Genomic DNA, 12,679 nt, shown 5'->3' on the forward strand with positions numbered 1-12,679 from the left:
ACTTGGATGGGGGGGGGACAGCCTCGGGCTTCACCCCTGGCCCTTGGGTGGCTGGGGGGGGACCCCTTGATTGAAGGGGTCCCCACTCCTCCAGGGTACCCTGGCCAGGGGTGACTAGTTGGATATTGAGTATTTAATGCCACGGCCGCAGGGCGCTGTATAAAAGTGACCCCCGGCTGTGGCATTATCTGTCCAGCTAGTGGAGCCCGGTGCTGGTCCAAAAAATACGGAGGACCCCTACTCTTTTTGTCCCCCGTATTTTTTGCACCAGGCGCAGAGCCCGGTGCTGGTTGTTAAAATACGGGGGATCCCCTGTCATTTTCCCCCCCGTATTTTGGCAACCAGGACCGGCTCAAAGAGCCCGAGGCTGGTTATGCTTAGGAGGGGGGACCCCACGCAATTTTTTTTCGGGTTTTCCCCCGTTTTTTTAACATTTTTAAAAATCTAATCAAAATCCGTCAAATCGGCCGTTTTTCGACAGCGGGACTGTCGAATCCGTTTTTTATTGAATATGTAGAATTCCGGCACCCACCTGCCGGAATTCGACGGTCGAATTGTGTCGAATTAAAAAACGGGCGGCAATTGCATATACCCGTATATGTTTGTGTACATTTAAGTGAAAATGTAAGGAGCTGGCAATAACAAACACAAGTCAGAAATACAGTCTGTACTGCATGTTGAAATCAGCATGCCACTGGTAAACCAGGACAGATTGTACAGATGTGTCCAAATACAACTATCCTCAAATAGCCCCATTTGGCAACCCACATACTATGCGACTTGCGGCGCCAAGTATCCCACCAAGGACTTTTTCACACAATACAAGTCTTAGTCGCATCAATAATGCAACATTTTATATAGCTTGTGTGTGTGACTATGTCGTTAATCTTTGTAAAAACACAAAGGTCCTATGCAGATGACCCACGCCATGCCATGTGCCACATATCGTTATGCTTAAATTACAAAATCTATACATTTTACCTTTAATATATGGCAAAAATCTATATAATAACATAAAGGTTCTAACAGCGCAAATGGCAAAATCGTGGCACATAACCATTTAATGTTGACACCTAACTTTTTACACTCTTAGACTAATTAAAAAGGTAAATGAAGGAGGTATGTTACGTTTAGGAGAAACTGAGATATTTAAAGTTAAACACAAAATTATTAGAACTTAAGAACTAGACACAGCACTGTTATCCACAAAATCTGTCAATAAATAGACTACCAACATGTAAAATAACATTGTTACTATGATCCCTATGTCATATCACCTTCATCCATTAAAAAAAAAAAAAAAAAATATCAGAAAATTGTTACATAGCAATCATCCATTTGTCTCTTCAATTTATAAAGCATTTTGACAAAAGTGACATTTTGGACTACATTAGGTTACATTGCAATTATTTTGACAAAAATTTTTTTTTGGTATTCTTTATATCTAAATTTGGTATGGTTACCTACCTCGGTCCTGTGGCATTGGTGACTGGCTCAAGGCAGGATGTGAGCTAGATTCAGACTGGCTGCCTGGAGGTTGTGGTGGCATCTGGCTTCCTACAAAGGTAAACAACAAACATTCATAGCACACTTATTGCTTGAACCATAGGTCCCAATATTTTACATGGCCAATCTATTTTGAGATCCATTTGAAAACTTGTGAAAGTACCGGATTACAAGTTCATTTGGGAAGGGCTATATTTATCATCTGTATAAAATTTGTTTCTGTCATATCTTCTGTGCAATATATTAGCACTTTTTAAATAACAATAATAACAATAATAATGTAATGATTTTTCAAGCAAACAGATTAGTTTAGCCGAACAAGTTAAAACTTAGACCCTTGGTATATATAAATACATACATACATACATACATACATACATACATACACAAAATCAATATGATAAAAAATGTTGGTTGCAATTTTGGGGTGTGGTATTTTTGCCATAAGGTACTACCTGACTTCTCATTAATCAAAAGTTTTAATAATCCTTTTAGAATAAAAGTGTAAAACCAGTGCTGTGTAACAATCAATGCTTGTGGTATATCTTTTGCATTTCTGGACTTGGTAAAAAGGAGGTTCTAATAACTTTATCTCATGACAACTCATGTCACATAAACATTTATATAAATAATGTATAGGTCATTATTGCGCTCTGGCAAATATCTACCTTCTGACCTCACACTATCCTAAACATAATTGCCTTTAAACTGATACATGAAAACATACGCTACTTAGAAGTAGACTTAGAAGTAGTGTCTACTTGTCAAAATGTTAAGACAACATTTTAGATTATGAACCACAAAGCATAACAAATAAAAAAAATAAAACATTTGTATATGGTAGAGGAAGGTTCTTGAAACAAATGGAAAAAAAAATATTTGTAAAACTTCACACAGCAACAGTAATTTACAAAGAGTTAATTCAACGTAATTACAGTTTGCTAAGGCGTGTGACTTTGCAGATCAAGTTGGTGGTATTTGCAGGAATGGTGGCCCATATAAAGAGTTGGTAAAGACATGTGTAAGCATTCTCCGTGCTGCGCAGAGCTAATTATACAGCTCAAAGCTGGAGGTCTGATAATCTCATCCTACTAAACTTTTAATGGGTATAGGTCATGAGAGAGTAAGGGGCCCTATACACTAGCCGATCCGCCGCCGAGCTGGCCGACGGCGGATACGGCCGACGAGCGACCCGGCGGCAGGGGGGCAGTGACGGGGGGAGTGAAGTTTCTTCACTCCCCCCGTCACGCGGCTGCATTGAAGTGCAGGCAAATATGGATGAGATCGTCCATATTGGCCTGCATGCACAGCCGACGGGAGACCAGCGATGAACGAGCGCGGGGACGCGCATCGTTCATCGCTGGAGCCTCCACACTGAAAGATATAAACGAGTTCTCGTTCATTTATGAACGAGATCGTTCATATCTTTCCAAAAATCGGCCAGTGTGTAGGGCCTATAAAACAGTTTCTCTTATAATACAATACAACAGGCAAACCAATCTGGGCCTTGTAATGTTTGTAAAGCTTCTATCTTATTGTAATAACGACTTCTATTCTCTGTAAACATGCTTGCATACATTAAATCATCTGTGAGTACAGCATATATGCAGCTTTATGTTAAAATATCACTTGTAGCACAATCTTTTTGTCCTCTTGAGTTTTGCAGTGCCCTTTAAAAACAGCCCCAGAACAACATCTCAACACTTCAAACGTGTTTAAGCATATGGACGCTGCTGATGCTGCACAGGAGTGAGCCGTGCCAAGACAGCAAGTCTCTATATTATAATAAACACTTCTACATGATCAAGAAAAAAACATAACAGCCGTTCAATACAGTAAACAAATGGCAATTCCATGTTAGCACAAGCACTTCCACTTAATGTGTGCGTACGCCTGAGGCACTGCTATCAACAGAACATTTGAAAGGAGACATGGGGATGTAGATGACGACAATAAAATGGAAAAAAAAGATTTGGAAATTGTCTGGCAATTCCCGCACTATCAGACATGATTTTCAGCCAAATCTCAGGCCTGACAACATGAGAAGTACTTCTGCATATATATTATGAACTTGCAAACAATACTTTATTGCACACATACTATACTGTTTAATAAAATTAGAGTAGTAATGAAGAACCTTAGAAATTGTAAAATACAGGTTGGGTCTCCCATATTGGAAAATCTGATATCTGAAATCCAAAATGTTTTTGAGCGCAACTGTGAAAGTGAGATCCTTGCACAAAATAATGTAAAATATTGTATAAAATTAAATACAGGCTATGTCTATAAGGTGTATCTGAAATATAAATGCATTTTGTGTTTAGACTTCGGTCACATCTCCAGGTATATTATGCAAACATTCCACAAATATGAAAAAATCCTAAATTCAAAATACTTCTGGTCCCAAGCATTTTGTATATGGGAGACACTCAACCTGTACAACATTTTCACTGTCTTCTTTGTGAAGGGAATTAATATCCCATGTAAATTAAACTGTATAATGTGATAATGTGAACTATTCAACAGGAAGAGCATAGCTTATGAGATATAGTAGCAGTGCCCTTGCTATAATTGTTGTGCAATTTATCTAACAATTTATTAACTAACCTATAAATCAATATACATAATGAAAACAATAATCTACACCTTTACTCCTATCAAAGCAGCCTAAAAATTATTAAATGCCCATAAGGCATGGACATTGATGGAGACCTATTATAACGATTAGGAGGGGGCACTTCATGGTGGACAAATGTATTTATTCACAGTCACACAGTAGTTAAAAGACAGTAAAGTGAACTCATACCATACAGTTAGGGAGGCCAATCCCAGGATTGGCTGGATCATGGGATTTAGGGCCAAAAATGGAAGCTCCAATCCCAGGGATTGAGGGATCAGGCGGCCCTTAGTTTTTTTTTTAAGTCGGGCAACGTTGAGCATCCTTAGGACGCTCAGACGCTGCCCGGCTTTCTCCTCCCGGCTCCCCCATGCAGCATGACATGCAGTCACAAGTCACACTGCACCGTCACCTGCCACTGACCGCCGCCGGGAGAGAGCAGAGGATGTTTCCCACCCGCCCCCGATGTATGGTGAGTTATATGTACAGGGCAGGGATAGGGGGGGCGGCCACATAGGGAAAAGACAATTCTGGAATTGACCTTTTTTCAATCCCGATACCCAGGATTGAAAAAATGGCCCGGGATTGGCCTCCCTACATAAAGTAAACTGTTGTGGGCTTGTTACCACATAGTGTATTACAATCAAATCCAGACAAGCTCCATCAAACCTCTCCCGCACCTCCGGGCACACAACACAATCCATTTTAATGTGCAGTTGCATTTAATTATGCACACTTTAAATGATACTATAAATTTTGCTTGTCGTACCTTCGTGAGAATTCTAAGGGCGGCGTAATAAGTCTACACCAGCAGCAGCTCTGACCTGTTTGTAGGAGAGGGGCTGCCGCCACTTGTGCCAGGGGGTAGGAGAAGACACACCCCTGGTCAGCCAGGTCCTGGTACTTGCATAATGGATCTGGCAGGCACCAATACTGGCGCCTGCGCACAAGCAACAGTGGGACAGTGCATGCGCAAAACACCGGCTGTAGCCTATAGAAGCCAGATAGGGCTGCCTGAAAGGCAAGGAGTAGCTTCCTACTGGAAGTGTGCTTACTGCTAATGGCAGCCTACTCTGGCATTCCCAGAGGGAGAAAACACCTCTTAATGCCTGTCTTGTGTGTGACTGGCAGGTAGCGCTTCCAATGGGAAGTCACTGCCAGTCACAGTGAAGCCAGTGCCGTCACGGACTGAAACTGTCTTACAGAGGTGGCGTATTTTACTTGGGGGGCTGCAGCATTGCAGTTACCTCTACACTGAGCTTGTCAGGAACCGAGATGAGAAAACTGAATAAACAGGTGACCTGTTCAGCCAGTAAAGCTGTGGTTGGACCAAAGCCCTGCTCTAAAATTTTTAGCAGTGGCATCCAACAGAGCCGAATCTCTGTATCCAGTCACTCCTTGACCAATCTCAAATGTACAATGGTAGAATTTGAAGACGCTACCACCTTGCATTACTTATTTTAATGTAGAAGTTTCAGTAGTGAAAGACATATTAGTGTAAATAATATAATAATGAAATAAAGTTGATAGATGCCACTCTGTACTCAGCAGGGCACATGGCAGAATCAAAAATGAAACATCAAGGTCCAACTAGGAACGGCACTCCTCATTTACGGCCTTTACTCTGGTCCACATAACCTTGCTCCTACACTATATAAACCCCTAATGCGGAAACAGTACAGTTGGTTTCTGTATACTACATTTACAGAATACATTTTTATCTACCTGATGTGGAATCTTCTTTATTTTAAATTTTTATTTATTGACCATGATTAATTGTGCATACCAGTTTGGTGACCTTTAATTCAGTTTAGGGAGGGGGGAACGTATGGGGTGAATGTAGCATATTCAAAGTCAAAACTCCAGCTACAGTATTCATTTAATTACGTCTTTGCAAATCAAATCAGCACATTTTGTATAAAAAATGCCCTGTTGACAATTACCTACATTTCTAAACTGGATCCACAATCAGTATTGATATGCTTAACATACAGTATCTTCATAACTTTGTCAAATGCTAAAAAAAAAAAAAAAAAAGTAACCATGCTGCTTTTCATGTCTTTATGTCTTTTTAATCAACTTAATTCTTCATTAGTCTAATACCCTCAACAAGGTCAATGAGGAGATTCCTTTGATCACCTTTAATGAAGTTTCATAGCACAAGCTCCCTGTCACTTCATTTTTGGATAGGAGAGTATCAATATTAACAATTTCTAGCTACACTATTTATAAAACAAGCAGATGTGGATTATGAAAGATTAATGCATCTCTGGATTGATGTCGGCATTACGTTTGTGTCATGCCGAAACCAATTCTGTCCTTCATTAGTCAACGACAAATCAGATCATGAGGATGTTGCACAGAAATCAAACCATGCAACGATGGTTAAAGAATAAGTGATGAGAGCAGTTACCAAGCTACTTAACATGTATAACCATAGAACATGTAATGGCCTCTAAGAGATTACAAATATTTGAACAGCATTTGAAAGGAAACTGTAATATTTTCATTGAGAGTGATGAAGGGCTATTCTCTCTATTTTATGACACAGTGTAACTATGTATTCAAAATGATCTAGGGACAAAAACAGTGAGCAGAGTCAGTGTGAGTGGAAGAGGCCACTTACAGCCCCTAACTTTAGAATGAGATGTTCCCCCTGACACAACAAGGCATTACTGTTTTTAAGTGGGGGGGGGCGGGGGACGGGGGCTTCATGTGTTTACAACTACATTCATTACAGTTTGTTTAAACAGGTTCCTTGGTATTCTTATGGTACATCACAAACAGACTGTTTAACCATGGTAGCCATACATATCTGGCTAGGCACTGCATTACGTAGTCTAGAAAGTAATGAGGGAATAGCTAACTACTATTTTCAGTTTCTTCATCGAAATGTCCAACTTCCCTTTTACATGTCGTTGCAAACATGATGCTCAAGTAGTTGTGCCTGAGGATGAATGACCTCTTTAATGTCCTTGGCAGCACACAGTCACTGCACCAACAAAACCGTGAGCAGTTTGATTTTTTATTGTAAGGAAACACCTTTATCTACTTTATATTAGTTTTACTGTAAGTGATCCAAATAAAATACTGGTATCCTCCATTAACGTTAGGTGAATTAATTCTAAAGATCAGCAGACGCTGGAAATAACAGATGCTTCCATCACTTAAATAGTCATGCCAAATATATTAACTACATTGTGCACATTTAATACATAACGCATCAACACTGGCCTATAATACTGCAGAATATGGTACAATGTATTTTCATCAAGAGAACATACATGTAAAGAAACCCTGCAAAACCAATAACTCAGGTATGATCAGGTGCCAGGCAAAATCTTAAAATGAATGTGAATTTTCAAAATGAGTTACTTAAATTCCCAATGAATAACATGAACAGTGTAGCTCCTTTGTTAGTGCATGGGGTTCAACAGTAAACGTTTTAGGGGTTTATTAAAAGAAAACCATGAAGAAAATGTAGCTTCTGCATGGTTCTAGTATCCCTGCAATTTTCCAAAGGCTGAATAAAGGAGAAATTAGAGAATTCATTTTAACGGAGGGTATTTATTAATTAGGCTGTTATATTATCATATATTATGGTCTTAAATTAATATCTGGGGAAAAAATAATAAAAAAAAATCAAATAAAGCCTGATTTGAAAGCTTGTAAAAAGCAAGAGCTGTAAGCACAGTTAAGGTGTGGGAAACGAGGTGTTAAAATGTCCAGCTGCATGAATCCTACCAAACTAAGTAACTGAAAATAGATGTCAGCAAAGCTACAGTATATTCATACATGCAGTGCATAATTTACGGACTCTCCTTGGACATACTCCTTAGTTTTGTTTCTTACATTTTCCACAGTTAATATGATAGGCAATGCTGACTGCCAAATATACATTGAATCCTGCGATGTATTCTCACCATTCTATGCACTGATTCACTAGAAGCCAGCATGCTCATTTTTTTTTTTTATTGAAGTGATTGGAATTTGGGAAATAAATCATTAAAAAGGTATTACCAAATGACTTCATTTGAAAAAGCAGAACCATTATGGTGCATTTTTTAGTTTGTTTCCTAAAATGCGCCAAATCATGTCAATAATGCATTTATTTTTAGTTGCATTTACATGAGATGCCACTTCAATGCTTGCAAACACATAGATCATTTAAATGTTGTGTCAGTTTACAATGATCCTCTGTGTATTCTTAAGAACAGCTATCTTCACTTTGAAAGCATCAAGGCTGCTGTGAATAAATTTACTGTAAATAGAAACACCCAAGCACACACAAAACAAACACATGACCAATTCATGTGTACTCAGCCTTAAATATACTTGGTCACTAACAAAGGCTGCTATTTAGGCAGATGAGCACATCATCATTTAATATATGAGGGGGTACTCAAAAGAAACAGGAAACATGTTCTAGAGGGTGGGGTGCTTGTAGTACGGGCTTATGCCGCTAGGTGAATGTTTGCGGCGCCAGAATCTCCACTGACACTGCGGATGAAGGTAGAGTTTAAAGGCAGTGATTTTTTTTTATTCACTCTTTAGCCCATTTTTAGTGAAATCAAATATGAAAACAATGCTCATTTGTTTATATGATGTGAGAGGGCTTGTGCACGCAGAATTTGTTCCCAGTGTCAAACTGTCAATGAAAGTTTTTATTTGGAATTTTTTAAAAGGTTGCGTCACGATTTAAGGAAAAAACATCCAGATTTGTAGTTAACAGGTGACTGGTTCTTCCATCATGACAACGCACCTGCCCACACAGCGCTGAGTGTTAAGCAATTTTTAACCAAAAACAACATGGCACCTTTGCCTCACCCACCATATTCATCCGATCTCTTCAGACCTTAAAGGTAAACGCTTGCTGATATTAAATAGATGAAACAAAAAAAGGGCAAAAGTACTCCCCCCTAACAAAATGGTCTGCTATGAGCAATTACAAAATACAACAATCCCTCTAAATATTATCTACAAGGTGGCTCAATGTTTATGCATATTTGTTGGTTGGTAAGATGTACTTACTTAACAATTCTTTAGGACTCACCACAGGCTGACTCTTATATATTTATAATCAAAGAATACTGTGTTGTCTTCGATATTGTAATACTGTACGGTTCACTCTTATCTCGATGCATCGAATGTACCTGATGCATTACACTTCCCCCCCCCCCCCCCCCCTTTTTGTTCTGTACCATCCTATGGCTGTATAATCAATGACAAATACTAATAAAATTAAAATTTGAAACAAATGGCAAAAGTACTAAAAGGCATCAACAAAGAGAAGTTTAAAAAATGTTTAGCAATGGATAAAAAAGTTTAGACAAATTTATTGATTCACGTGGAGAGTACTTTGAGGGTGACTGTTTCAAAATGTATAAATAAATAATTAATTCCCGTTTCTTTTTGATACCCACTCGTATATTATATACAGATGAGCCCTCATACACTGTGGCAGCAGTTACGACAAACAGCCACTCTCGGTGTGTCAGGCCATGTGCGACTTCGTTGCGCCAAACATTTTAGTTGCTCAAAATGTGCATCTTATTTGCAGAAATAAAACAGCTAGAAATGACAAAACTATAGTACTTAAGAGACTTTACTGATTAATTTAATGAGCGACACTTGTACATCTCTGCGTGAATCAGTGTTTAATCTGTATAAGAAGCACTATGACGCAACGGTCACGGCTTTTTCTCCCGCCAAGTCCCGTTGTGCTTCATCTGTTTTTTTAAACGTTTAACACTAAGTCCTGTGTATTTAAAATTGCAGCCCAGCACCTTGTACAGACTTGTACAGACTGTTTTGCTGCATCTGCGATATAAATCAGATTCAAAATTTAAAGAAAAAGTTGCTATGCTACAATGCTCTGTGAGCTCAGTTACGTTGTGTAGCGTATTGAGGCTTGGTGTATGAGGACACATCTTTATGTGTTATGTGCTTATATTTACATCACATGGAGCAGGCTATTTATTTAATGAAGTAGCTGCTTTGTTAGGTATACATGACTAGGATGCACAGGAAGACTAATTACCTAATGTATTTATTTATTTATAGTTTCTTATATAGCGCAGCATATTCCATTGCACTTTACAATTGGAATTTGTATTTGTAGAGGAACTGCCTTGTATACAGTGTCGGACTGGGGCATGTAGGGCCCACCGGGGGAATGCAGTGGTAGGGGCCCATGTTTAGGGGTGTGGCCAGTCTGCTGAGGGTGTGTGGCCTGCCACCTCATTGGTTTGACTAACCATTAGAGAGTGCAATGTCTGAGCCCCATCATAAATATACACAGTAAATTCAGCTGCTGCATGCATGATAATGTACCAGATTAATAACAGCAATGCACTGTAGAAAATACACCATAGTCCAGTAAAAGGTAACATATGTATAATGTATAATTCAAGTGCACAGTCTAGAACCTGATCCTTAGAGCAGGAGGTGGGCCCCCAGGCAGTGGGGCCTACCGGTGGTTTGCCCTGTACCCCTGTGGGCCAGTCCAAGCCTGCTTGTATATGTTTTAAAATCCCTTCCAGACCCTAAAAAACACATTAATTTAAAGAAAATATATAAATGTTACTACTGGAGATGAGCGGGTTCGGTTCTCCTAGAACCAAACCCACCCGAACATTGAGATCCGAGCCCAGCTCCTGTTTTCCCGCCAGCCTCGGATCCGAAATAGAGGAAAAACGTCATCATCCCGCTGCCTGATTCTTGTAGGGATTTGGATTCCATAGAAATCCCTATGGGAGGGCTGTCTAGACTTAAGGAATGGGCTGCTGTCAGTAGCGGATCTTGCCACGGGCAAGCAGGACTTTTGCCCGGGGCGCCGCCTTCCGGAGGGCGCTGGCGCCATCCGGAGGGCGCCGCACTGTGGCAAGATCCGCCACTGCTGCCCGCTGTGTCCCCTGTCCGCCTCCGCTGCCGTCCCTGTCCGCCTCCTGTGAAGGGAACTAGACGCTATGCGTCTAGTTTCCCTTCGTGGAGAGTAACTGCTGCTGCCCGCTGTGTCCCCCGTCCGCCTCCGCTGCCGTCCCTGTCCGCCTCCTGTGAAGGGAACTAGACGCATAGCGTCTAGTTTCCTTTCGTGGAGAGGACCTTTTGCTGTGTGGTGCGCGATGACGTCATCGCGCACCGCTCAGCATTCAAGCGGCGCTAGCAATGTACAGGGGGCGTGACTGACCACGCCCCCTGTATTAGGCCACACCCCTTCCTGCCCGGGGCACAGAGCGCCCTTGAACCGGCCCTGGCTGCTGTGGTACTCTGGTGTACACAAGGGGCTGCTGCAGGGGTGCTCTGTCCAAAAAAATGGGTGCTTTGGGTGTCCATAAACTGGGGCTGTACAGTGTACATGTGCTGCCTGTCAGTGCTGTGCTGTGTGCTATTCTTTAAGGGGCTGTCTGAAGGAAGTGGCTGCTATGGTACTCTGGTGTACACAAGGGGTTGCTTCAGGGGTGATCTGTCCATAATCTGGGGCTGTATGACTGAAAGGGGCTTCTCTGTCTGCCCATCAAGGGCTGTATCCTCTAGGGGTGCAGTGTGTGATATAAAAACAATACATATTTCTGACTCATTTGTGCGACACTGTAACCGCAGAGTGTGATATAAAAAATAATATATATATTTTGATTTAAATTAATATTTTGTGCTGTGTCATCCCAGTATACATCCAGGGACTGCAGCTGCTCCATCCATCTAGCAGTATTCTGTCAGTCCACCCAAAATAATAGACATTCTTTATTAATATTTTGTGCTGTATCCTCCCAGTATACATCCAGGCGGTTCCGGTATGAATGGTCGACAGTCATTAGGTCGACTACTATTGGTCGACATGGACAAATGGTCGACACATGAAAATGGTCGACACGCGGAAGGTCAACACATGAAAAGGTCGACATGAGTTTTTTTAACTTTTTGGGTGTCGTTTTCTGCTTAAGGTGACGGGGAACCCCAATTAGTGCACCGCGCCCCTCGCTGATACCGCTGCGCTCGGCACAGAAAAAAAAGTGAAAAACTCATGTCAACCTTTTCATGTGTCGACCATGTGTCTATGTACCAATAGTGGTCGACCATTACATGGTCGACCATCCAAACGGATACCCATCCAGGTGTGCTCCGTCCATAGCTCATATTCTTATGTTATACTTATTGTCCTATTTTCATAATTCTTCTTATCACAACATTGTGATTCCTTAATATTAATAATAATAATAAATTAACTACATTTAAATTAAATTAATATAATTAAACTCTCGACATTTGAATAGCGAACCTTCTGCATTTCGAAGATTTCCTTCAGCAACAGATGAACTTGATCGAAAATAAATTAAAATCATGATTACAGAATCTAAAATAGTCTCTTTTTTATTCTTCTTTGCCTAATTCATCTTGTTGTGAACTGAAATCTTGAGCCTTGCCTAATGCATCGTGTTTTAAATACATCCTTTTTTAAAATATTTTGCGCTGTCCCCGTCTTCCCAGTATATACACCCAAGGGATGCTGCTGCTTCATCCATCTAGGGGTGCTCTGTCCATCCATCCGGGGGGCTT

At 40.5% G+C, this 12,679-nt stretch overlaps 1 protein-coding gene across 11 annotated transcripts in view; it reads right to left on the reverse strand.

Annotated features, from left to right (window-relative positions):
• ARID1B (AT-rich interaction domain 1B) overlaps positions 1–12,679 on the reverse strand; it is an 836,140-nt gene that overhangs the window by 185,226 nt on the left and 638,235 nt on the right. For all 11 annotated transcript variants that reach the window (XM_063917671.1, XM_063917678.1, XM_063917670.1 and 8 more), the window contains one exon: positions 1,468–1,557. In XM_063917671.1, the coding sequence (XP_063773741.1) occupies positions 1,468–1,557 (90 nt within the window). The remainder of the gene's footprint in view (positions 1–1,467; positions 1,558–12,679) is intronic.

This window comes from Pseudophryne corroboree, chromosome 4 (assembly GCF_028390025.1).
Source record: "Pseudophryne corroboree isolate aPseCor3 chromosome 4, aPseCor3.hap2, whole genome shotgun sequence".
Taxonomy (NCBI): Eukaryota; Metazoa; Chordata; class Amphibia; order Anura; family Myobatrachidae; genus Pseudophryne; species Pseudophryne corroboree.